This window comes from Lissotriton helveticus, chromosome 7, assembly GCF_964261635.1.
Source record: "Lissotriton helveticus chromosome 7, aLisHel1.1, whole genome shotgun sequence".
Classification (NCBI taxonomy): domain Eukaryota; kingdom Metazoa; phylum Chordata; class Amphibia; order Caudata; family Salamandridae; genus Lissotriton; species Lissotriton helveticus.
Window position 1 is genome coordinate 401,626,324 of NC_136068.1, and position 27,458 is coordinate 401,653,781.

The 27,458-nt window shown below is 45.2% G+C and overlaps 1 protein-coding gene across 6 annotated transcripts in view; it reads left to right on the forward strand.

Annotated features, from left to right (window-relative positions):
- CBFA2T2 (CBFA2/RUNX1 partner transcriptional co-repressor 2) overlaps positions 1-27,458 on the forward strand; it is a 397,115-nt gene that overhangs the window by 229,960 nt on the left and 139,697 nt on the right. For all 6 annotated transcript variants that reach the window (XM_078652273.1, XM_078652269.1, XM_078652270.1 and 3 more), the window contains exon 7: positions 10,716-10,801. In XM_078652273.1, the coding sequence (XP_078508399.1) occupies positions 10,716-10,801 (86 nt within the window). The remainder of the gene's footprint in view (positions 1-10,715; positions 10,802-27,458) is intronic.

A 27,458-nucleotide genomic window follows, 5' to 3' on the forward strand; every position in this document is an offset into this window, starting at 1 on the left:
CACCAAGAGTTTTCACAAAGTGCTTAGCAGCAGTAGCAGCATCCCTAAGAAAGAGGGTAACCCATCTCTATCCCGATCTATACGACTGGTTTGTGAAGGCAAATTAAAAACAAAGATGTTACACACATGTTCAACAGGTGATCACAACGCTACAAGGATTGGGTTTCTCCCTAAACCACAAAAAAATCATCACCAAAACTGGAACAGGAAAAATTCTTCATAGGATCAAGATTAAACTCCAAAATGGCATGGACATACCCGACCCAAAGGAGGGTACAAGCAATCAAAGAGCAAACTCACCTTTACCAGAAGGGACAGTCTGACAGTGAGGAGAGGTATGAAACTAATGGGCATCATGCATCCCCCGCTTTACCTATGCACGTCTACACATGTACCCTATACAGGAATGGCTATGCACCAGTTGGTCACAAATCACAGGGAGTTGGGAGGGTCTAGTGGTTGTGATGCAAGATGGGTACGAAGTTCCTCTGTGTTAGGATGTTTAGAGAGGTTGGAGAAGGAAAAGGTAGTAGGGTCACTGAAGGACCAATAATGTGTGAGGGAAGCAGAGGGAGTTCCCTACATCTACACACACTAAGCCCCTCACCCCCACTGCACCCACCGGCAGGAACAAAAGATCCCCGATAAAGAGCCCCGGTTTAGGGTGCCCGTCGGGTATTGCAGCGGCGACCTGACGATGGGCAGGCTCAAATGATGAAGCATGACACCTAGCTTGCTGGGTGTGCGAGAGCCCTAGTTCCAACAAGGAGAACTCCCCCTCCTTCCCTCACACATTAGTGGTCCTTCAGTGATCCTACTACCTTTTTCATTCTCCAACCTCTCTGAACATCCTAACACAGAGGAACTTCGTACTCATCTTGCATCACAGACTCCAGGGGCATGTACGCTGGACCTCGGTAAACTAGCCCCTAGTCCCTCCTTTTGTTTAACACAACAGAGTCTAGTGGTTGTAACAGACCGGGTACAGAAGGAGATACAATGGTGGGAATCCAGGAACAAAACACTAGGCAGACCATTCAAATCACCAACTCCCTCAGTGACTATCACAACAGACGAGTCCCCCAAGGGTTGGGGAGCGCCTTCAGGAAGCTTAAAGGTATGTGGATCAAGGGAACTATGCAAACTCCATAAAACGTTTCAACTTCCTAGCGATGAAGACTGTGTTTCTGGTACTAAAAGCATTTCAAGCCCACATAGTGGGGAAGACCAGATTAATCCAAACGGACAATACAACAACAATGTTTTACCTCAACAAATAGGGAGGAACTAAATATTTTACCCTAAGGAACCTAGCTCAGAAAATATGGCAATGAGCTATACCAAACCGCATCAGTCTGCAGACAAAACAGAAGCAGATCATCTCAATAGGCAGAACAGCATCTCACACAAATGAGACAACGCAAAGGACTCTGCAAAAGGTATTCAGCCTCTGGGGGACACCAATAATAGACCTATTCACAACAGTGGAGAACAGGAATTGCCACATTTTTACCTCAAGGTTTCAACACTACCTATCAAAAGGGAATGCCCTGTCGCTAAACTGGTCAGGGACATTTGTGTACGCTTTTCCTCCAATTCCTCCTCTACAAAGGTTACTGGAGAAGATCAGACAACCAGGAACAAACTTAATTCTCATAGCCCTTATAGGCAAGGTAAACCTGGTACTCTAGTCTACTCGAACTGTCCAAAGGGCATATACTGAAATTGAAGGCAGAAAAGAACCTTCTCATAATGTAAAAGGGTCAAGTATTTCAACCAGGACCAACAACACGCAGCCTTACAGCCTGTACCTGAGTACATAGAGTTTGGACATTTGAACTCGCCACAAAGAATTTTGGAGATACTAAAAGAGGCAAGAAAGACAACCACAAGACAATGCTACACAGCTAAGTGGGAAAGGTACCTCATATGGTGTACGGAGAACAATGCCCTAAATTCAATATCTACACAGGTAATAGTGCTACTATATCTTACCCACTTGCTAGACAGTAAAATCAACTACTCAAGCCCCAAGGTGCACTTAGCAGCGATTTTAGCTTACACCAGGGGAGCATCTTGTAAACGTTTTTTCACATCACCAGTCATCAGAAGGTTCCATAAGAATTGCACCCCCAAGAAAGGCTTTAGTCCCTATGTTGAGCGTGAACACCGTTCTAACACCGCTAATGATGGAACCATTCAAACCTATGCACAAAGGAGAACTCCAGTATATCACAATAAAGACTGCATTCTTAATTGCTATAACATCTCTACGGAGAGTAAGTCAACTAATTATTGAGGAACCATACATGCAAATCCACAAGGACAAAATTGTCCTAAGGACCAACCCTCAGTTCCTTCTTAAGGTAGTAAGCAAATTCCACAATAATCAAAGCATGCAGCTTGCAGTTTTCTTCAAAATCCCACAGACATGACTAGAAAGAAGCCTTCATTCCCTGGATGTGAGAAGATCCTTACTTTACTATCTACAGGGGACAAAACAATTATGTAAAGGGAATGAATTGCTCGTCTCTTACTCTAAGTCCAACAAAGGAGCACCTGTGACATAGGGGACAATTGCACGTTGGATTGTAGAGGCAATTCAGGTATGCTATTCCACAGCAGGAAACACATTAACCTCCCTTCCAAAAGCTCACTCAATAAGGAAAAAGAAGTGGCAACCCTAGCCTTTATTGCCAATGTGCCAATAGACAGTATATGTGCAGCTGTTACATGGCCATCTCCACACACCTCTACCAAGCATTATTGTGTGTATATACAGATGACAAAAGAAGCTCAGGTGGTACAAAGCTTACTTTAACACCTGTTCGCAAAGTCTTCCACATCTTACCCCAACCATCCCAAGGGAGGGGAAACGGCTACATAATCTAATAACCTAAACATAACATAACGTGTATTTGTAAAGAGCACGTTCACCCGTAGGCATTGTGGCGCTGAATAACAGATGTTTAATGGACAGCATGTGAACCCAGACATGGATTAATGCTGAAAAACAAAATGGTTACTTACCAGTAGGAGTAGTTTTGCAGCTTGAAGTGTTTTCTGGATTCACATGCGACCCACCTACCTTCTCAGAGATGAGGAAAACAAACAAGTGGGAGAATAGATCACGTAAAAGAAAGAACTTAAAACAAGAAAAATAAAGGCATACCCTTATTTACAAAAGAAAGAAAGGAAAAAAGAATCTGAAGATGGCGACCACGCACAGGAACTCTGGGGCGTCGTTTTGCATCACAAAAGCAACGGACCTAGTGCCAAATGGGGGTTGGCGATGCCCACGAAAATAAAGAAAAGAAACCAAAACAATTCCATACCCATCCACTAGATGGCAGAATAATGCATAGCATGTGAATCCAGAAATCTCTTCAGGCTGCAAAATGAGTCCTGCTGGTAAGAACCATTTTGTTGCTCTGTGGCAAGATATCCCAAGTGGTGATCTTGCTCTTTCATAAACACGTATATTATGTGTGCATGTGAATGTACACATGAGTGTTGTATCTGTAAGTATGTGCACAAGTATCTGTGTCGGTTTGTGTTACAACGGTTGAAGCAGCACCCAGCATTTCAAATTGAGTTCATAGACAAAAGCATTAGTTTGTCATTCTCAAATAATAATAATAATAATCTTTATTCGTTTTTTTAGCAGCGCAAAACCATAAAAGTTATCGCAACATACAAAATACACACGTATTAATAAAAACAAATATTGCACACAATTTTTTAAAACATATGATCAAGTTGTGTACAAATTATGTAGATAATAAGACAATCAAAGGTTGCTCCTATGCCTCATAATACTCTTTAAAAAATTCAGTACGTGATAACAGGTACATTCAGAATCCAGCAACTGTAATGCTAACATGGCTGGGCGACATTGTCTATAGCCCCATCTTTTTAATAGCGGGGTTATCCAGATTTTTCGGTGGATTTGGAAAAATTTACAAAACAAGATTGTATGGATAGTAGACTGTTGGGACAAATCGTCACACGGACAGGGGGCCAAGTTAGGATTCCAATTATTTTTATCAGGAAAAGTCACTAGTCTGTAAAAAAGATTCAGTCTGAACCTTGTTAGGAGCATTTTTTCATATGCTGAAAATTCCAGGGTCAAATAAAGCTGGATTTTCGGGGAATGCTGTATCATATTCGCGTGAATCGCAGATTTTTTGGTCGTCAGCAAAGTCAGTCTCAAGGACTCTAGGTGGCTCAACGCGATTTGTTTCAGATCTTTCTTGGATATTTCATTTAACTTTTCTGGAGTAAAATAATACTTTTGTAATCCTAGATCGGAGAAGAAATTTCTGATATAGGAGAGCCACACTATTTTATGTGCATGATCCAAATCCATAGAGTCCTGCAAGATGTTTTTGGTCAGCTGATTCTCATCCGACAGCCAGACGCGCCTCCAAAGTAAAAGTGGCTGGATCTTTATCAGATCTTCAATGTATGGGATTCCCAATTCCATATGCGAGGCATAGATGGAAGTGCCTTTTGGCGTGGACAAAAGGAATCTCATGAAGATGTTTTCTTCTTTTTGCAAAGAACCAGTAGCTGTGTGTCCCCAAATCCCTGCCCCATATAGGGCGATGGCTTGGCATTTTGCAGCATAGATCAGTAACAACTCTACTGATGGTCTTTTTCCGAGTTTATTTGAGAAGTTCATCAGTGCTAGAATTGCGCGTTTAAAAAGGTGTCTCCTGGCCTCAACAGCTGCTTTCCAGTTTAAGCTGTCATCAATCATGATGCCTAAGTATGGATATTGCGAGATCTTTTCAATTTTTTGGTCTTTTAAATAAATGTTCTTGCTAACTTTTCGTTTTCCTCCCGCTACCATAACAAATGTTTTTTTTACGTTGATATGTAGATCCAAAGCACCCATGAAGTCAGCATACTTAGATAGGGATTTCTGTAACTCAATCGGAGTGCGTGCTAGAATAACTGCGTCATCCGCATAGAGCAGAGCGGGGATCAGGCGATGTTTCAGTCTGGGCAGATCCTGCCCCCCCCTAAACATGATCTCCTCTAGGCCGTTGGTATACAGGGAGAAGAGGAAGGGGGCTAGGACGCATCCTTGCCTTACTCCTCGCTCTACCCTAAACGGCGCCGTTAACTCTCCTTTTGTCCCATATCTCACTCTAGCTGAGGCTTCACCATATAGCTCCCTCAAGAAGTCCAGGAGGGGAGGATCAACCCCTAATGAGATCCGCAATGACCAGAGCTTCGCATGCGACACACAGTCAAACGCGGAGGACAGGTCCACGTAAACCATATAAATTGTCCCTGGCTTTGCATGTATGTATTTCGAAACTAACATGCTTAGATTTAGGGCCTGTTCGACTGTTCCAAGGCCTTCCCTAAATCCAAACTGAAGATCCGAAAGGATATCTTTGTCTCTTGCCCAGTGCTGAAGTTTTTCTAGGACAACTCTGCCGACTACTTTACCTAGGGAGTCAAGCAGGGATATAGGACGATAACATTTCGTATCCTGACGGTCCCCCTTTTTAAAGATGGGGACCATGATGGAACATGACCATGACTCCAGCAGGCCGAGATTCGCTGCTGCTGTGCAAACTCTAGTGAGTATTGGTGCCCAAAGATCAGGAAGGTGTTTGAATAGATCCACAGGGACCCCATCGGGGCCGGGTGCTTTGCCGCTCTTGCTCATCAGCAGTGCCATTTCGACATCTTGTAGTTCGAAATCAATCGGTATTGGAAATACTACAGGTGAGAGATTAAAATTACATTCTTCAGTCAAAGATGGTAGTTGAAATATTTTTGAAAAGTGGTTCACCCAAGTTTCCTCGTCGATAGCCACATCGATCTGTGGGGTATTAGAGTCCGATAACAAGGGTGACTTAACGATTCTCCAAAATGACTGACTATCTTTAAGTAGTGCACTTTTGTGCAGAGCGGTCCACAAGGACAGTTTCAGCTCCTTCTTCCTTGCCCTTCTGGCGTTGTTATAGTTTCGCCGGAGTTGTTGGATCTCTATTGGATCTCTGTTTGATTTCCCAATTGCTTTTCTAAGGTTGGTCTGTGCCTTAGTACATTCATGGTTAAACCAGCCTGTGGTACTTGATTTATTTTGTTTGGGTACTCTGGTCAGGAGTGTTTTTACTTGTTCTAATATCGTCTGAAAATTTTCCAAGATTTGCTTTGGGTCTGCTTGGGAATCCAGACATATCGATATATTGTTGTGAGCGGTCTTTACTAACATATTGGTAAGCTTATTCGGATCCACTTTTTCCCATCTTAAAGTGTATCCGTTGTTTTTTCCTAATTCAAGCCTGTTTTGTGATAGGGTGCTTGCTATTGTTGTCATAAGAGATCTTGGTTGTTTCATCTGTAGGTTAAAACTTAGAGCAGAGTGGTCACTTAGAGTGTTTTCCAGAATTGTGATATTACTAATTTGGTCTCTTAGACCTTCTGTGATCATTATGTAGTCCACTGTGGTCTCGTGCCCTCTTCCTCGATAGGTAGGTTCTAATTGGTTATCTTGTGATAAAGTAGGATTTATTATTAAGAGTTCCAGGTCTAAGAGGATCTCGTTCATAGCTGACCCCGTTCGCGAGTGGAGGAAGTGGACGAGAGGGTTCTCATGTTCATCCATCATTCCACAGGTCTGATTGTTCATACAGGGATGTAGGTTAAAATCCCCTCCCCAAATTATATGAACGGTACCCTTTCTCTCATAAAGGTGCCGATGATGTGTAATTTTTTCTTGAATTAGAAGGAGGGTGGTTATGAAGTTATCATCATCTAAATTATTGTATAGGTTGATTAATATAATGGTATATTTTTTCCCTGTTGTGAGAGTGAGCAACTGAAAGTTTGGAAAAGGGTCTGCCTCTAATACACTCAGGTCTGTTATAGTGTTCGCTATATAGGTTGCCAGCCCCCCCCTAGATCTGCCCGAGCTGCTTGGAAGGGCAGGAGATGAGTATGTCTTATATCCCACAAGGTGTATGGGCATCGTGACCCATGTCTCTTGTAAGCATATAATTTTGGCATCCTCCAGAAATCTAGCGGCGGAACCATCCTCTATTTTCGATCGGAGACCTGCAATATTCCAGAAAATCACCTGGAGCTGTAAGATTTCCTTTTCTGTTTCTGCCATTTTTGGTTCTGATAGAAAAGGGGGATCATTAGATGTAACCGAAGTTGCATGTATGGGATTCGGGGATTTGACTCGTGGTCAATCGACCATTTCCAGGCTGTTAAACCGGTTCATAGTCGGTATGCCTTGCCAATTTTGCCCATATGGCATATCTCTATAATTGGATCTGTATGATCGATAGAGCAGTCTGTCCCACTGTTCCCAGTTTCTAGCTCTGTTTTGTGGTCCCACCGTCTGCCACGGGGCCTCATGTTGGTGATAATTCAGATTTGTTGACCACCAAGTATTGTCAGGATCACTGTATCGCTGAGATGTTTTAGGCCCAGCGAGATCTAATTCCCATGGTTGGGGGATTGCTTTTCGCCAGATGTTATCGGATTCATTTGCGTGGTTATTATTATATCTTGTTGGGTAGAAGTAAGAGAGGGATCTTGTAGCGATCCCTCCAGTTGTATTATTTTGTTCCCAAGAACAGATATAGTCAGCTATACTCGAATCTTCGAAAGTGATCACTATACAGTCTCCCCGAATGTTTTTCTTCCTATGCCCCACCCAGGGGGTCCTACAAACTGATATTATCGTGCTTTTCCAGGTTGGCGGAGCAGGTCGATTTGTGTTCAGCCAATACTGTACTTTATTTTTGAGCGACCAATTGGGTTCCTTCCCCTCTCCCGTTAGTTCGGGCACCCCCGTCATCACTACCACATAAGGACATGCCTCAGGTGGCATGTTTAGAGGGTGCCTGTTATCATTGGTCCCTCTCAGGGCTCCTTTGTTATTTGTAGAATATGGCTTTTTGGTGGCGGGAGTTTTAGGGGCCGGTGTAATTGTGGTTGGCGTATTTATTTTAGATGTATTTAGTGTAATGTTGGTGTGCGGGGGAATAGTAAGGACCTTGGGCGTGGGTTTCTGTGCAGGGGGAGCCTTTGGTGGAATAGGGGCCTTTACTGGGGGTTGCTGTTTAGGCGGAGGGCAGGCTGGAATTACCGGTTTTTTATGTGTAGACAGTGTGGCCGAGGTGTTTGTCCCTTCTTTTGGCAGTCCCTGTAGAGAGATTGTCTTGGGGCAACTAGCGATTTTAATCAGTTGAGCCTCTATATTAAGGAGTCTGGACTCTATTGGGCGAATAAAGGAATCTAGGAGGGAAGCTATCTCCTTTATTAGCCTTGATGTTTCTCTTTCCTTGCTCGTTATTAGTGGTGGGGGGGATTCTAAGATGGTGTTATCGCGAAGGTTCTGTGGCGAACAATGGATCGATATCACATTATTGTGTGGATCAGCAGTATGATGGGATGATCCTTCCGGGTTTATAGTATCGATCAAATCTATGTCGCCACCCATTCTTGTGTTAGAGGTGTTATCTAATTTTTCCCTGTCCTTCCTTTTCTTTATCGCTCCCTTCCTCCTCCCTCTGGCTTGCCTTACATCTTCCGGGGTATTATCCGGAAAAATATCTGGAGTTTTTTCTAGCTCATTTTCTGAAAATGATACTGAAAGTTGGGAGGCCGAAAGATTTACATTATTTGGAAGACTAAGTCTGTTTGAAGGCACTGTTGTTTGTGTTGGAGCAAACTGTGTATCTGGGGTTCTTGCAATTGCTAGTAGTCCCATAGACGATCGCCTTGCAATTGCAAGTTCAGTTGAAACTCTGCCCTCAATCAGGCTTATACTTTGGTCAATGAATGTATTTGCTTTAGAAATAAAGTCATCCATCGGACCTAGCAGTTTTTCACCTACTCCAATGTTTTTTTTAGATTTTTTTTGCTTACTTGCTCGCGTATTCATTTTCTGTAGATGGGATATGCCAAAGTTTTTTGTTAGTAATGGTAAGTCGTAGCTAACTTCAGGGAGAGGGTAAATACCTGTAATTTGAAGACCGCAAATAATAAGCTTAGAGCTAGGGCCCGGACCGGACTCTCACGTTCTCGAACGGCCTCAAACAGCCCGCTCTTTGCCCTGTCTTAGCCCCGGGATGTGCCCCGCGCGCGTCCCGCGGTGCGCGTCACCGGCCTTCTTGAAATAGGGGGCGTGGCACTGGGAGGGGGCGCGGCTCACCCGGGAAGAGGACACCGCTGTGGATGTTGCAGGCTGGTCCTCGCAGTCCCGGGGCCGTGCCTCTCACCTCCTCTGCGGCCTCGCGGCTGACTCTTCCTCACGCTGGCAAGATGATGGGCTGGATACGGTTAGTGGCTACTCCTGTAGCACGGTCAAAGTATTAGGAAAGGACTCCTCTGCACGAGCGGCTCCCGCGAAGCGGGGGCCGCGAGGAGTGAAGAGCGCTTTGGTGGGGGCGGGCACTGGGAGGGGGCGCGGCTCACCCGGGAAGAGGACACAGCTGTGGATGTTGCAGGCTGGTCCTCGCAGTCCCGGGGCCGCGCCTCTCGCCTCCTCTGCGGCCTCGCGGCTGACTCCTCCTCACGCTGGCAAGATGATGGGCTGGATACGGTTAGTGGCTACTCCTGTAGCACGGTCAAATTATCAGGAAAGGACTCCTCTGCACGAGTGAAGAGCGCTTTGGTGGGGGCGGGCACTGGGAGGGGGCGCGGCTCACCCGGGAAGAGGACACAGCTGTGGATGTTGCAGGCTGGTCCTCGCAGTCCCGGGGCCGCGCCTCTCGCCTCCTCTGCGGCCTCGCAGCTGACTCCTCCTCACGCTGGCAAGATGATGGGCTGGATACGGTTAGTGGCAACTCCTGTAGCACGGTCAAAGTATTAGGAAAGGACTCCTCTGCACGAGCGGCATTCTCAAATAGCTAAATGAATGGCTTCTCCAGGATGGGTTTTATGTGCATTGGTAGAGTACCAGTGTGTATGCCAAATTTAGGGGGTGCGGAATTCACATAATTTGATTTTGCATATTTAAATGACATTTTTGGAGAAACTAGGCGAAAGGCAGGACTGCCCTTTTGCACTACATTTTATCACGATATGCGTCCTTATGTCAATTTTGACATGGGGACACATTTTATACTAAAAAATAGTGCAAAAATATAAAACATCGTCATGTGCTTGGCCTATTGTATGGTCTAGCATTTCTTCATTATGCAACAAGGTTTTGTAGCATGTTATTACTTAGGGGTGTGCAAATTTGTTGTTGCCAATGGATGATTCTATCTATGTATTTGTTCTACCAAAAATATTCCTTAATTTTTCAAGCTCCAAACTCATTTCCTTAACTTTGCCCAACCCATGTCCTTTTAAGTTTGGTACACTGTGTCGCTTTTTGGGGATTCTTGTACCCACACCCACCTAATATTATTGATAAAGCTACGCCCCTGCATCAAAGATTTGATCAAACTATAATAAATGCATGCTACAATATAGTTACTTGACTCTTTTAACACCGACTATGCTGTTTGACATCTACCATAGAATATTCTGTAACCTTCTCGGCTTCTCCACAAGGCAAAGATGTGATGCGAGTAGATTATTTTATTATGGCATAGATAACAGCTCGCAAATCCGTAACCGGCTAAATGCAAGCATCTGTGACAGGTTGCTACCTATTTCGAGAAAGGGGTTCCTTTTGAGTGAAGGAAGTTGGTCTGGTATCTAATGCTTGAATCATTTTCTTTCAGGTGTGAATGAAAGCTACCAGGATGAGCCTGTGGATCATCGTCTCACAGAGCGCGAATGGGCAGACGAGTGGAAGCATCTGGATCACGTAAGAGTCCGTCTTCTCTCTAGGGAAACTCTCTCTAGAAAGCAAAGCCTGCTAGTGTGCATGCATGCTCATTGAAAGTCAAGAATGATACTGTGCATTTCCAACAACATTAGTCCTTCTGGTGCTTATTGGAGCCCCTTGAGCATGTGCATGGTTTTGCAGTATGAACCTATTCTAGATTCACATGCTATGCATTATTCCTCCTCCTAGTGGGGCGTCTGGACTTGCATCTACATTTCTTAAAGTTTTACATTTAGGCATCAAACTTATGTGGAGTCATGATGATCCACTATGATGTCAACTGTAAGCCCATAATACCCCAATGTGTGACCAGCAGTTCAGGTTATTTATTTTCCCATATTGTAGGATCAGAAGCAAGATGGTGAGCTGCAGAGATTTCAGAGTATTTGACTACAACACTGAGTAGAAAACTAAGTGAGACGATGTTTGTTGATGAGAGCAACAGTGGCATCTGTTTACAGCATCAGAGACTGATTGGTCGACATCTTAGTGGAAATGGAGAATACTTCATTAAAATTCTTCCTAGTTCTTGCATGCTCACAGCTAAAGATGAATATTGTTTTATTTTTGCTTTATTTTCCCAATAATCCCCGTTAGAAGATAGTTATGCTCGTTTATGTTTCACACCTACAGTATTAAAAATGTAAAGTAACTAAATCCATGTAATATGCCACAAGAAAAAATTCTCACTACGCCCTCAATAGACTGTAAACCGTCAATGCATCAAACTTATCTTATTAGAGTCCAAAAAGGAGGCTTCCAAGTCAAAGGAGAAACCTCCAGCATCAAACACTCATCAGCCTAAGAGTTGTAACAAAAAACATGGCCAAATACATCAACCAGACATCTAAGCACAGCTATATTGAAAAAATTACTGGGAAGTAGAAGGTTTGTAAAGTCTCTGAAAGTTGAAAAGCTCTGAAAACCTTTGAAGGCCGTCGGTGCCAAAAACACACAGAAAGATGTTGAGACAACCACGAAAAAAAAGTAGCTAGAAACAGACATAGTGTATACAAGAAGAAAAGAACTATCATTTCATCAGGCTCAAACAACCAAGGTCTATAGTACAAAAAGGCCAAGAAGAGATACTGAAAAGCTTACACAAAGAGGTAAGGGAATAATACATGTACCTTGTTGGAAATCTGCCTGTCTCCGTGGTCACCCCAATTTTTTTGTCTTTTGGTGGACCCTATATTTTTGCTGGCTTTAGAATTCTGTGCACTTCAACCTTGTACAATGGCAAATTGCCTCAGCTCCCCGTTTAAACATGGTAGAATTGGCATACTCACTCCTACTTGGTCTACTTAACTTGACGGTAAGTCCCTAGTATATGGTACAAAATGTATCCCAGTGGCCTGGATGTTCAAAGCCACTAGACGACTGCAACACCTATTGCCATCCAATATCGTGGCAGTGCAAACATGGCATCAGGCCTATCATTTTAGCCTGACTGAAACGGTGCAAAATATGTTCAGCAACCTGCCACAAAGTAAAAATCTACTTCCCTTGTAAATAATAATTGGTCCCTCCTATTTAGGCCTTGTAGCCCATAATTCGGGTATGAGTCAATTTATTTTCAGTACACTTAATGTCACACGCATCTTATTAATACAAGTTCTCAACCACCTGAGTAGAGCGACTATACAAATAATTGAGGCCGTGACTCAAAAGTAGTGTCTACTGTTTACGTTGTAACAGAGTCAAATCATCCATCAATATTCACATATGTAGTAGATCTAGGCTGCCAAGAGACGATACAGTATATAACCCAAAGTGTTCGCGCCACTTGGAGGAATCCGGGGGCGCCTGGGCGTAGGATTTCTTAAGGTATCTTGTGATGAATTGGTCAAGCAGGCAACCGTCCTGCGTTGTGGCAACATCTAGTCGCTGACTAGATGCTGTCACAACGCAGGACGGTTGTCTGCTTAACCAATTGGCGCAACCTCATTGAGGCTTACGTAGCCAAAACTTCGTCTGGCCTACTGAGGGCTGCCATTCCTGTCCCCGCCCTGTCCTGATGAAGACCCAACATGACTACCTAATGGAACACACAACGGGTTGAAACGTCGACAACAATTACACAAGGCCCAGCTTGACAAAGGCTCTGCACACATAAATGAGCAGGATCAACCAACAGAGCCATTAGTCTAAACATTCTCGTCTGGCCTAAACCTCAGCCCCCCCACCCCCTCCCTCTCCCCCCTTTCTATATAAAAGTCCTTATCACTGTATATATTGTACACTTGTGGAGCACTGAGCACATATGTCACACTGTTCACAATTGTATATACTGAAGCCGCTCTACTCAGGTGGTTGAGAATTTGTAATAATAAGATGCGTGTGACATTAAGTGTACTGAAAAGAAATTGACTCATACCCGGCAGAAACATTTCTTGTTTACCAATTATACCCAGGTTCTGAGGGACACAGGGTCACCCCATTTTTGTTGTACTATTGTAGCCCATAAGAACAAGTTATTTACTTTAGATAATGCTCTTTCTGGGAGAGACTCAATCTATCTGTAGATTCCACACCTTTTGAATATGAGATTGACATACAAGGGTCTGCTCTCAAATGGATTCAGGCTAACACCCTTCACATCAAGTACCAAGAAACTGATATGCAGTGTCCCACAGGGCTCATCCCTCAGCCGCACTCTTTTCAACATATACATGACGTCGCTCACCGACAATATGCGATCACAAGACATCATCGTCATCTCTTACGCCATTGACACCCGACTCATCCTCTCCCTGATGTACAAGACAAACACCACCAGAACTATCTTCATTAACTGCATGACCTTGGTAGTAGAATGGATGCGAATCAACTGCCTGAAGCTCAGCTACAACAAGACAGAAGTACTGGTCTCCGGCAACAAGACCAATCCATAGGATTCCACCTGGTGGCCGTCGGAGCTAGGACCAACACCCACACCCTCGGACCATGCAAGAAATCTAGGGATCATCCTAAATGACAAGCTGCACATGGCGGCTCACGTCCTATGCATGCTGCTAAAGATCTTCAAATGGTTGCCTCAGGAAACCAAATGTAATGTCACACAAGCACTCATCACCAGCAGCATGGACTACGGCAACACTGTCTACGCCGGAATCTCCAAACAACTCCTGTACAGACTCCAGACCGTTCAGAGCGCAGCTGAAAGACTCATACTCTACCTCCCACGCCACACCCACATCACACTGCACCTCCGGAAGCTTCTCTGGCTCCCCATTCACAAGCATAGCCAATTCAAACTTCTCACGCACACATACAAAACCCCACACAAAAGCAGGACCAGAATACCTAGACGTCTGCATACACTTTCACCAACCCACCAGACAACTACGCTCTGGCTCCCTTATACATGCAGTGCTTCTGCAAAAGCAAAACTGGAGGTTGCTCATTCTCCTACATCGGACCCAAGGCCTGGAACAACCTCCATCAACAGATCAGAGCTCTTTGATACTTGGTAGAAGACTGTGGGACTCAACCCAGTTGAAGCCGTACACAGCCATTTGCTGACTCATCGTGCCTTGATTTGAGGCGCTGCTCGTCGTATTCAACTGTTCTCAACTGTAGAAATTCCCCCCGTTTTTTTAATCCATTTAATGAGTGCCTGTGAGGATTGACCGTGGGATCGCGGTGCGGTGTTGGACTCTGAGATGTCTAAGAATGCCATAATGGGACGTTCTGACTGAAATATATCTACGATTGACAGTGGTGAACTGCTTTTACCTTGAACCCTGATGAAGCCTTTGTAAGGCGAAATGCATTGGGTGTGTGTTTATAGTGTGGTTGAAGAAATTTAAATAAAGAAGAAAAATCTACCAAAGTGACTTTGGTGAGTTTTGATTTAGGCTGTTTTTTCATACTCTGTTGTGTTTGTTGACTCTTTCTTGTGTAAAAAAATTAGAGCCTCCTCCTCACTTCTTGAGTTCCGCAAGAAACTGAAGACCACACTCTTCATATAAACACCTTGGAACCTCACACCTTGCCCAAGTACCTGGATAGCCTCTTGGGTAATTAGTGCGGTATACAAATCAATGTAACCTAAGATAACAGAAAGGACCATGGAAGTGCTACGGGAAGCCAGAAGACAGTCCACGAGGCAGTGCTACGCTACAAATTGGAAATTGTTCAAACAGTGGCACCTCACAATGACACCTTATCACGACTGGGCACATGCGCAACCTTGGAAGAATACCTCACCCATCCACTCGACAAAGGATTAGCATACATCTCACTCGAGGTGCACCTATCAGCTATGTCCGCATAATCCAGAGGAGTAGTAGGCAGATGTTTCTTTTAAACCCTGGTCATCAAAAGATTTGTAGAAGGAGGAAAGAGGTTTAGGAACGGATCTTAGGGGTGCTATTCTATGTGGAATTTCAACATTGTACTTACACAGCTCATGCAAACTCCCCCCCCCAAAAGAACACAAAACTGTTAGTCAATTCACAGCGTGTTAATCCAAAAATGATTCACGCTGCAAAACTTAATGGTTACTTAACAGTAAGAGTAGTTTTGCATTTTGAAGAGTTTCTAGATTCACATGCGACCTCCCCACCTCCCAAAAATAAGAGACTGTGTAACAGGGACCAGAGAAGAAGAAGAAGAAAAAGAATCTGAAAATAGCTATCACAGAAGATTCTAGATGGTACGTTTGACATAATCAAAGTGTGACCTACAGCCAAATGATCGACGTAAAAAAAAAACTTTCCAGATTCAACCACTAGATGGTGTAATAATGCACAGCAAAGCTACTCCTACTGGTAAGTAACCATTTTGTTGCCCAATCTCATAACCCACATCATAGTCATTGTCTGAATCCGTAACAAAAAAGTAATACAACTTATGTGTTCTTCCTTGTGGAGGTGGTAAGTCAAGTCAGGGGTGGTGCCTTGACAAAAGTAGAGAACAGCCTTGGGCAGCATTGTAGCAGTGCCGACCCAGAGTCGCACAGCACAATAGTGATCTCAGACTCCATCGTGTCCTCTGACATCGATGGAGTCTGCATCGAGGCTCTGGGAACAGGCATGGAGGATGGCGGCAGAGTCGGTGCAGGAGTCAGGGGAATTTGTGGATTTGGAGGGTCCGACTGGCACTGAAGATGAACCAGAAGGTGGTGTCCCAGATAGAGGGCCTGTCAGCTGCTTGGAGCCTGTAGATGTGCCAGAGGGCTTCCAGAACGACCTGAAATGATGGAGCATGGCCTTGAAAAACTCTACAAACTGCTATGTAGTCCCAGACGGTCCTGGGTACTCTGGTTGTGCCCTGCGGGATGGGCTCTGAGGTCGACCGACTTCAAAAATGAAATCAAGAGGCATGGGGACGCTGTCGCACCATCTCAGAACAAGCATTTACAATGCAATGGTCTCGGCATCATTGCAAAAGTGACGAATAGTGGAACAGTTGCTTCGCTCAAGATATGTGAATTTGAAGGGGATGCTTGTTTGGAATATGTATTTCTAAACAATAATTTACTTAAAATATGATAGAAATTGTTTGTCTTAACTCAGGAAATGCTTGATGTGTGTGATGACTACATTGCATGCACATATTATTAGAAACATGCGTGTAAGGCACTATTGTCTGGGAGTACCATACATGCTCCTGTTTATTAGGGCCTGCTCATCCTGTGAAATACATAAACATGAACTAAAAGTTATAATCTATTATAGGCGTGTAATCAACCAGATTTGTGCAATTTGATAGAGACGTGAATACGTTTTTTGCCTGACGTTTGCAATGGTTCCATTTCACGAAGTTTGTGAAATGTCCTGGTTTACATTTGCTTTCGGCCATGCAGTTTTTTATGCATTGCACGATAATGTTTTCTGTACAGTGCAATATAATCTTTACTCTTATCAAACTGTGCAAAGATACAGTGCACACGGGATTTTTTTCTGCAAGATTACTTTTTGCAGAGCATTTCTATGCACAGTAGCAAATATATGTAAAGTTCGTCTCAGCAAGTTTATCGTTAGCATCATTGAATGTTGCAAAAAAGCATAATTCGTCATGCACATATGGGCAAGCACAAAGCTTTTCAAATTCATGCAGTGTGCATAAATGTCCATTGAACTTCACGACGGCTCTTAGTTTGAAAAATATTTTTAAAAAAACCTTAGCGTTGCACGCCCCTATACTGAAGCAGTGCCTTCGTGATTCGTCCCCACAACCCACCAACTTCAGTCTTTAAGGTCAGCTGTCAATCAGGGCCTGTTCTCTAGAATGGCAATTGTAGGCCACATTGTAGGGTGCCAGCAGCAGGGGGCGCTATATTCCTTATTTTGTTTTTAGAAGCAGCAAGTACGTACCAATTGTAATGTGGGCGCAAAATCGAAGGTACCACCACCTTCGGGTGAAGTGACTTTAAGTCACGCAACTTCACCCATTCTGCCCGAAGGTGAAATCCTAGTTGCTGTTAATACACCCACGCAGCAGGGCGCCCAGACTAGAGTGGTCCCCGCTTTCTTTGCGGTGCGACTGAAATCGAGGTTTCCTCCAGTTTGCTTACGCAAAAGCCCCGTGTTTGCCCTACATCGATGAAGACATGTTTGCCATCCCCGCTGGCCTCCGCTGTCTCTCGTTAAGTGAGTTGTGGGATCGATATTGGCTCGGCAATTATTTGCCCATTGATAGAGCCTTCAATTTCTGAAATGAAGTACATTCATCGACGGGGTGCCATTGATAAGGAGGCAGGAGCCGTCACTCCCGGCCTGCTCTGCCATTGTGTTAGACAGACCGACGTGGCACGGAGCTCGGGGGTCAGATGACAGCTAACTCTTCCCGCCAGCGTCACGTCACCTGTCCCGGTGGTGCTGGCATCCGTCCCGCCAGCGTCACCGTCCCGGTGGTGCTGGCATCCGTCATCCGGGCAGTGATTAGATACACCGAACAAGACCCACAAGGAGAGGCGGAGCAAAGGACTGCATCAGAGGGAAGCCATAGAGGTGATAGAAATTTTAGAAATGCACAGCGTGTGCGCCCGAATGCGCACATCCGGTGTGAGGGAGTGGAGGTAGGCGAGAAGAAAAACGAGCGATAGTGAAAGTAAAAGGGGAGAGTGGAAGAAGGATACAAAGCAGAGGCAGAAAGATAGAGCAAGAGATAGTGATACATGAAGAAAGTGTGAAGGAGAGATAGAGAAAAAGAAGGAACTAGTGAGAAGGATAAGTTAAAGAGATAATAGAAAGAGGGAGAGAAAGAACGAAATAATAAAAGTGATACCGAAAGAGAACAAGCACAGCGAGAGGGCGGGGGGCGGGCGGACAGCACAACCTTCCTCCAGTGGCGGTCGGGGAAAATGGCAAAACAAAAGCGCCGGCAAAAAAAAAAAAAAAAAAGAATAAACACCCACCTCCGAATGACGATGAAAAAGGGGCGGGACTTAAAAAAAGAGACAAACGCCCCCGAATCGCATCAAGGTGGGGAAAATAGTAATTGACACACATCTCTTTCAATGGCTAGCCTCTATTTACGAAGCTAGCCAATGGAAGAGAGAGGCGTGTTGAAGCACCACTGTTGAACTCATTAAATCTTCGGCTCCGCCCCCCACAGCTTCGCTGTGGGACGGTAGCCTCGACCTAAAAATGGAGTGACAGGAAAGGGCCAAGTCCTGCTTCGATGATTTTTTTTGTTGTTGATTTTCTTTTTAATGTATTTTCCTTCGACTTAGCCAAAGACTTGGACCTTGATGATGACTGACCTCAGGAAAGACTTTTGGACTGGGAACCGACCCTTCTATTTGGACTGGTCTCACTCCGGAGTACATTGCTTGGCAACATAGTTTCGCCTCGCGGTCTGGAATAGCCTTCGGAATCATCTCAGCGCAGTCACTGCAGGCCTTAGAGTCCTGGCTTGCCCTAGACACAATAGGCAAACCTGATGAGGATCTATCACAAACATTTGTCAACCTGTCAACTTGGGTGGAAACCTTTCCCTCGCACACTGAAATGCTGTGGGGTAAAGTGTCTCAAGTAGAGGAGAGGTAGTTCTAGATTTGTTGGTGCCGAAAAAAAGGGTATGACAGCATGCTTAAGTGGAGTGTATATGGGGCCCACACATCATTTTCTGAGTAGGAAAGTGTCAATGTGGAGCAGCACTGCGTCACCTACTGGCATGCAGAGGTACTGCTGAAAAGTTTCTGCAATCAGACTGACGCTTTGGGAATATTGGAAAGGTGAGTAACCTGCGGTTAGATTGAGTCTGCACCAGAAAGAGTGTTACAGAAGGTAATTAACTTGTTCTTGTGGGCTTCAAAGCCTAAATAGGGTTGACTTATTATGGCTTTGGAGCCTGACGTAGCAGGACCAGCCCGCCATTAAAAGACCTTCGGCTTGGGCCTTTAACAAGGGCGCTGGTATTAAGGAAAGTCAGAAAGGGTTTATTTTAACAGGTTACAGTGCATGTTTTGCACCTTTACAGTCAGACTAAAGTGGTAGGCCTGAAGCCATGTTTGTACTGCCACTATAGTGGATGGAATAAGTGCTTTAATCCACTACTGGTAATTTTTACACCTTATACTAGGGACTTATCAAGTAAAGTATACCAAGTAGGAGTATGCCAGTTCAATCATTTAAAAAAAAAATCTTTTTATTAACAAAGCTCAAGAGAATTGTAGACACAGTATGCATAGTGAAGGTTACACAATAAGCAGACACCATTTTACAAGAATGAGACATTCACTTAAAGGTAGGCAGTATACAACACCTTCTGCATGGGTCAGTTTCTCTAGTTCACCCTCTATATTTCTGCCAGGGCACCCAGATTTTCCCCCAATTCTAAGCAGCTCCCCTGCTTTTGTAAACCGTTTTTTCAGCGCGTTGGCACCAGTCAAGGTCCCATTTCCATTCCTGCAGTGTTGGAGGTAGAGGCGCCCCCACTTTCTGGCAATTTTCCGCTTTGCAACCCCTGCCGCAAGAGCCAGCCACAAGCCCTCATATCTGAACCAGTCAGCGTCCGTTGTAATCATCAACAGTAGCCACTTTGCATCACGGAGGACTGTTATTCCCATTACCCTAGACATAATATCTGTGACCCCGTGCCAGTACGGTGCAATCTCAGGACATTCCCGTAGGATGTGCAGGAAGGTTCCCTCCCCCTGACATCCCCTAACACACTTCACATCAGTGACCTTGCCCCATGTGTAAAGGTGAGTGCACGGGTAGTAGGTGCGGTGCAGTATCTTAAGTTAAACCAGTCTAAAGCGGGGGCGCATCTCTATTTCTCTGGGGCTCTGAAACGCCTCTTGCCACTCCTCCTCGTCAATCGGCCCTAGCTCCTTTACCCATACGTTTCGGAGAATCGTCAGGGGATCTGCCATGTTATTTACTTGCGATAAATCGTGGATGTTGGTTTCTCAGCAATGGGGTCAAATAGCACTCTGTCCTCCAGTGGGGAGTATTCTGGGACAGAGTGCCACTGTGGATGTGTGTGCGCAGCGCATGGACCAGTCTCAGGTATTGGTAATTCTGAGTGCCAGTTCAATCATGTTTAAAGGGGGAGCACAGGCACTTTGCCACAGTGTAAGGTTAAAGTTTACAGAGTTCTATCACAGGCAGGGTGCAAGTTTTTTTTTTAAAGTAGTATATGTAAAAAGTTGATGTGAACATGTCCATATTGTGACTAGCACCCAAAAATGTTGGTGGCAAGCCTAGCTGACCTATGTAGAAAACCAGAGTACAGATTAAAATACTAATTATTTTTCTCTGTGAAGGGGCCAGCTAGAAAAATAATTTAACAGCTATGTTTAATAGTCTTTAAGAATCAAATTTAGTGATGAAGTTGGATTTTTAATAATTATTAAGGAAAAGTAACCTTTAGAAATGTACCCCTTACATTCCTGAGCTGTCAGAAAGCTAATTAACCTAAGCCTCTGTTAGATCTCCGCTAGTAATTAGTCTAGTATCAGTGTGAACAGTTGTGAAATGCCTCCCAGGAGCAAAAATAGGCTGGCCTGATATGACCCCACAGAATATGTATGGTTGGAGCCGTGGGCATCCTTTTGACACCACAGTGTCAAATCCCGCTTGAGTGTCAAATCCTGCTTGATAGATCTTCTGAGTTTGCTTATAATCCATGGGGCTCACTTAAGAGGGGGGAGAACAGGATGTCAAAACAATGCTTTGAGATCCACCGTCTGGTTGCTGAAGGACGCTGCTTTCGTCCTGCCAGACTTGTGTCTCAGGATTTATGTATAGCACCTGGGGCACACCTGAAAGAGGAGAGAACAGGTTGCCAAGACAATTCTTGCTGATCCACTGGCTGGTTGCTGAAGGACTCTGCGTTAACCCTACCAGCCTTTTGTCTTTTAGTTTATTGTGGGTACAGTAGTGTTTGATGTGGGAGGACCCCAAATATCACACGGACCACTCCCCACACAAGTTTAGTGTGGCCAAAGACTTTTGCCATTTAAAAAATATCTAAAATGCATAGGTTCGGCCCTGAACTTTTACCTCATTGGTTTGAATGGGCTCAGGTGTCAGACACCTAGCTAGTGCAAGACCTGAAAGTGGCACCTTCAGGCACCCACTTCAGAACACTTCCTGCAGAATATTAGAAGAGGACTCTATTTGCTGTCCAAGAGCTAAAAGGAGCCCTGAAGGACTGGTCCTGCTTACTTTTGTACCCAGGACAAAGAAGTGGACTCCAAGTGTCAAAACCCTGCCATCCTGTTCAAGATACAGGGATACAACAAACTACAAGAGGCCTTTTTTCTGAAGTACCTAGCTGATCAGGGACAACTGATACTAGACTGGACCCTGCTGATGCCCTCTGTCTGACACCCTGTGCGTCTGTCTCTAAGTGCCTCTCCTGAGGTCCTGGGGGGCTTTAAAAGTATAGTCTTGTGGTGGATTGGGACTTAAAAAGTAAGCCAGAAGATAAATTGTTGGACCAGGACTAACCTGGTTAGTGTATCTGACCCGCGCTCCATCGCGGTCAGCCTTAAACTTCTCCTAGATCCTGGGTTACTGCAAGCATTGACGCTTTGTGCTTTCTACTTAAAACTCCTAAAATTCATATCTCCACTCCCATTTATTGAATTTTTGCCATTTCGTTTACTATTACATTTTACTCTATTTATATAATTTGGTTTGAGATTTTTATTGTTTTGTATTTTAACTTCATTACTATTATGGTTCTGCCTAAATATTTTACACATTGCCCTAAGTTAAGCCTGTCTGCTCTGTGTCATAGCTACCAGGAAATTGAGCTCAGATTAATTTAGTGACTTCCTCGATGCACCCTTAAAGGGGTTGAATGAACAAAAATATTATTAAGCACAAACAGCAATCTGGAGCTATCTAGCCGCTACATAAGACCGAGAGTAGGTGACCCATAGCTTCTTAAATCTGTTCAGAAAGCCTGGTTTTCAGGCCCTTTCTGAACAAGCCAAGCGACTGAGCTGATTTCAGCTCCAGGGGGTGGCGGTTCCAGTGTAATGCGGCAGACCTGAAGAAACTTTTCTCATCATAAAAGATACGCTGGAAAGGTGGAACCACTAGATTTTTTTGCGTAGCCTGAGCGCAGATTCCTACCTGGTGTATACTATCTCGGAAGGTTTGTTATTATTCCTTAAGGTGGGTAGTCTCCCACCTCAAATAATAATACAGTTTCTTACACACCTGCTTTCCATTGTAGAACATAAGGGAGAGAGGAGAAGATTTATGTTTTTGCAGAAAATTGAGCTTTTGAAATACCAGCTACAGTTGACCAATAAACTAACTGTAGGAAGCCTATCCATAACATGGGATAGACTTATATCCTGCTTAGACTTCTGCAGTTGATTTCATTTTATAACATGGGGAGATTAAAATAGCAACTGAAACCTAGGGGAGTCGTACAGTAATTGAACACTAGGTGTCAGGTTTCTTATAAGGAACTTAAACCCTACCTACAGCAGAATTTAGTTTCGACCTCTGCTTCCCAGTATTATTCAGCAACGATGGGAAGATTTTAAAAAATGACAGAAAAGCTTGTGACTCCACGTTTTGAAAGGAAATCTTGACCTCCACTAAACCTACTCTTCATTAAGGTACATAAGGAAGTGTACACAGTTGTGGCTACAGCAAGAGAACTGTTTTTTAATAATTCCTCCATAAGGCCCACTATCTGACGGACAGTAAAATATTTGAATTTGGTTGAAGTGGTGACCATCACAGAAAGGTGCAGAGCTAACTTGAATGTATTTCTGAATATGTATGCATAACACCAATGGGAGGAGATTGAAGAGTTAGCACAACAACTTCCTGAAGAATTTAAGAAATAAACTACAGGTGTTGTAGAAGAATGGAAAACGATAACTAATACTTATTAAGTCTTCATTAGCTTCAGCCGAGACAGCTCGCAAACATTCTCTTTTACTCAATTACGTAGGCATGCCTTGGTTGAGTTTTTCCAGTTTAAAACCTGAGATTTAGTTCAACATTATTCACATGCCTCTTAGAGGAGAGCATGTTTGTGGGCTCCTGGTTCATTAAAACCTTGAAAAGTTTATGAAAACAAATGAAACACCCAGAGCTGCTGAAGCATTATAATTTAGGGGTGTAGGAAAGTGGGTTTCTGTTGCAATAAACCCCCCACTTTTTGCCAGATTTCTGATGCACTTAGACTGAGTGTGCACTGGGTCCCTGATGATCAGGTTCCCAGTGCCTGTGTTCTTTCCCTAAACTGTACCATTGTTTCCACAATTGGCACACCTATGACCCACATATAAGTCCCTTGTAAAAGGTACTAGTGATATCAAGGGCCAGTGACCAGAGAGGGTCCGTCAGGGCTGTAGCATGTATTGTACCGCCCTAAAGGACCCAACACATACACAATGCCATTGCAGGCTATGTGTTGCGGTGTGGCTAAACTAAGGTGACATGGCATACCTTCTTAGGTGCCATGCCTACACCTCACTGCCTATGGCATGGATAACTCACCTCTGTAGCAGGCCTCACAGCCCTAAGGCAGGGTGCACCATACCGCAGTTTAGGGCATTGCTGCATGATCAGTATGCCCCTTCAATGTCTGTGCCATTCATAGACATTGTAAGTACAGTGAAGCCATTTTGAGTATATGGGCTGGGAGTTTGTCAGCACGAACTTCCCATCTTCAGGCTGAGACATTTGGTATCACACTTCTCAGCATAATAAACCCACACTGATTCCAGTGTTGAATGTATTCTATAATGCACTCAGAGGGCATCTTGGAGATGCCCCCTGAAAAATGACCAACTACTAATGTACTGACTTACTGGTACCTTCCAGCCAGGCACCAACTGACCGGTTTCTGACCCCACGGGGTGAGAGCCTTTGTGCTCTCAGAGTTCAGAAACAAAGCCTGCATTGGGTGGAGGTGCTTCACACCTCCCTCTTGCAGGAACAGCAACACTTGGTGGTGAGCCTCAAAGGCACTCCCCTTGTGTTGTGCTTATTTGGGCAGCTTCAACTGGTGGAGATTCATACCCCCCTACCCCAGCCCCACTTTTGGCAGCAGGGCAGGCAGGAAGATTAGTAAGCTGAGTGGGAGTGTCAGCTTAGCCTGGCACACCCCTAGGGTTGCCAGGAGCTGAAGTAAACTCCTCTCTTAGAAATTCTCCATCTTGAATTGGAGAATTAGACCCAATAGGAATAGGAATGTGCCCCTTTAGGAAGCTACGCTTCAGTTGCAGTAACCCTCCACTTTTTTGCCATATTTCTGATGCACTTTGACTTGATGTGCCCTGGGTCCCTGCCAATCAGGTTCCCAGGGACTGTGTTTTTTCCCAAGACTGTACCTTGTACCCCAGGTTGGCACCTCTCTGGCCACATGTCAGTCCCTTGTAAAAGGTGTAGGAGAGTAGGGTCTGCAATCCTATGATCACCCAGATTTTTGCTTTTTGCTTCACTGGTTTGCGACTTTCCCTGGCTGTGGGCCTGCTAAGCAGACCCACAGCCTAGCTGTTCTCTCTATTCCAAATTGTACCCAGGTACTGAATTGGCACTGGGCCCTCTCCAAGTCCCTGTACCCAGGGCTGAGGTGCACCCAGAAGTCTCCCAGGGGCTGCAGCATGTATTATGCCACCCCTGGGTTGACTAACTAAACAGACACAACTGGCTGCTTGACAGCTGGGGCAAGGTGGTGTAATCACCCTTTGCTTTAGATATAGTATACCTATATCTAACCCTCAAATGGACACACAGATCTCCTATCAGTCACTCCTATGGCAGGCCTTAACAATCCTGAAGGCAGAGTGCTTGGAATCGTGTGAGATGGTGCTCTGGCATGAGCTGAGCCTGTCTGCGGCTTTCGAGATCTATCCCTTAGCCGTTTCCATGATAGCGTCAGACCATATACTCTTAAGTGCCTTATAATCCTCGCGGTTATGGTAACTTTGGACTGACATTATCTAAACATGTCGTGTAAGGTGTCATACGCTTTGGAATACTACCCCCTCGCCAATTCTGGCGACGGGGGTAGCATTCCACCCCTCTAGAGGGAGAAGACATGTTGGTAACCTGTAACCCCGGTTAAAGTCAGACATAGCCTCAGCTCCACAAAATGGATGCTGCCACCGAGACACAAGTCTGCCCTCCTGCTGCTGGGAGTCCTCCCAGCAAACGGAGGCCTGGACAAAGGGTTTCCTGTCGGGGGCGGTGCCAGCACCGTCCCAGACAGGATTTTGTGTATCCAAGATAGGCAGGGCTTTAGAGGAAGGTGACTGCAAGTGGCACCCCGGTGCTCACTGTGCATAGGCCGGCTTGAACCAGTTCCAGGGGCACTCCAGCCCCTGATCTGGGGAAAGCCCGCCAAAGGAGAGGGGTGTAACCACCCCCCTCCTAGTCCCACCCATAGGGCAGGACTTAGTCGCGTGCCAGCCCCCTTTTGCAGGATAAAGGTAGGAGCTGACCCCCTTCCAAATTAGATCATCTTTGAATCCTGAAACTACTTTCCACGAAAGGAACTCTCGACTTCTTCCTAAGATTTCTCCCTTGTGACTAAGGAGTAGTCACCCTGCAGCAGCAGGCACCATCCAAGCATCGCGGTCTGCTGTAAGTCTCCTCACCGGATCAAGACTGCCCAGCTCGACGAGAACCGGCTTCCCTGGCACCTCTGACCTCTACCTGCATCATCAGCCCAGCTGTGATTCGTGGGTGTGACGAGACCTCGAGGGACCGGCCATCTTCCAAGACTGCACGACGCCTGTCCAGCACGACCACCGAGTGACCCTCGACTGAGTGCTTTGGGGTAAGAGAAGCCCTGACCCTGAGCAGCTCCAGCACCGAAGTCCAGCCCCCTTGCATCAACGAGATCTGCGTGGGGCCCTTCTGCTCTTTGCTGCTCACCGCGTTGTCCAGGTCACTTGCCCGTTGGCTAGTGGCCCTCCTGACGACGAACTTCGACGACAACACCGCTGGTCTGGTTGCTCCAGACTGGCCCTTGCTTCCCTCCATCAGAGAAGTACCCTGGACCCTCCTGGTCCACTCCAGACGCCATTTTAAGTCCACCGCGTGGGCTTGCATTTGCCAAGACTTGTTGCCCCAATCCCGGGTCCAGCGACGTCTACAGCAGATACCACCGTGGGACAGCTCGCACCTCCATCCTGGTCGCCGACAACGCCTCCTGGTCCGAGAGACTGCAGAGCCCAGCGTCGCCCACTCACCTGGTCGAGGTGACTTTGCCCGGTGCCATCCTGGTGCCCATCTAGTCACTGGCTAGTGATTCAGAACTTAGTCCCCTCTGCTTTCAGGTATCCATCTTCCCTGATCCAGGCTTGGATCACCACGAACTTCTTCACTGGTCGCCTGCCAGCAACTTCTTTCTTCAGGCTCCATAGACTGCAACGAGGATCCCCGACGTCTTTTCAGCCCTATGCAGCCGCAGCCCCTGGGCTAGGTAACCTGAGCATTTCGGTGCTCCAGCATAGTCTAACTATCTAAGTGTCAGGATCCACTGTCGTTTCAGCTCTACTTAGTCGGGTTCGCCCGAGAACACTAACTTTGTCTTTACTAGCCTCCATAGACTTTTTCCCGCCTTACGCGTGAGAGTTCCCACTCTGCACACGACGTCCCTAGGCCTCCCCCTTGCAATCTGAAGGTACAGGAGATTAGTCCTAGCGATTCTAAAGCCTATGAGAATAGTACTTACCTGCTAGTAATTTCGCATTCCACTTTTGTAGTATATGGTTTTTCGTGCCCCTCGGGCATTTGTGTAAATTGTGCGACTTTCAGTATTTCTTTAAGAGTTTTGTTGTGTGCTTAGCTCCCTGTCTCATAAAGAGCCAGGGTAGTCTTGTTATAAATAAATATACGTTTATTTTCATAACAACTTGTGTGGTGTCCTTTCACTTGGTGTTCAAGGGGTATATGTGATGGTAAAACAGCTGGCTTAACACGCCCTCTAGAGTTTAGCCTTAGACTGCTCGTATCCATGCTACTAGGATAGCTGGTCTATAAGGTTGACTTACAACCAATCATCAATAAGGGTTGTTTGGACTGATACAAAGTGCTCACTAGAATAGTGAACATTATATATCAGGCCAACTTCTCACAAAAGGTACCATGGGTATACCAAGGGCACTGTGGCCAGGGAAGACCTCTAAGGGCTGCAGCACTTATTGTGCCACCCTTAGAGGCCCTGTACCTTTACAGTCACACACTGC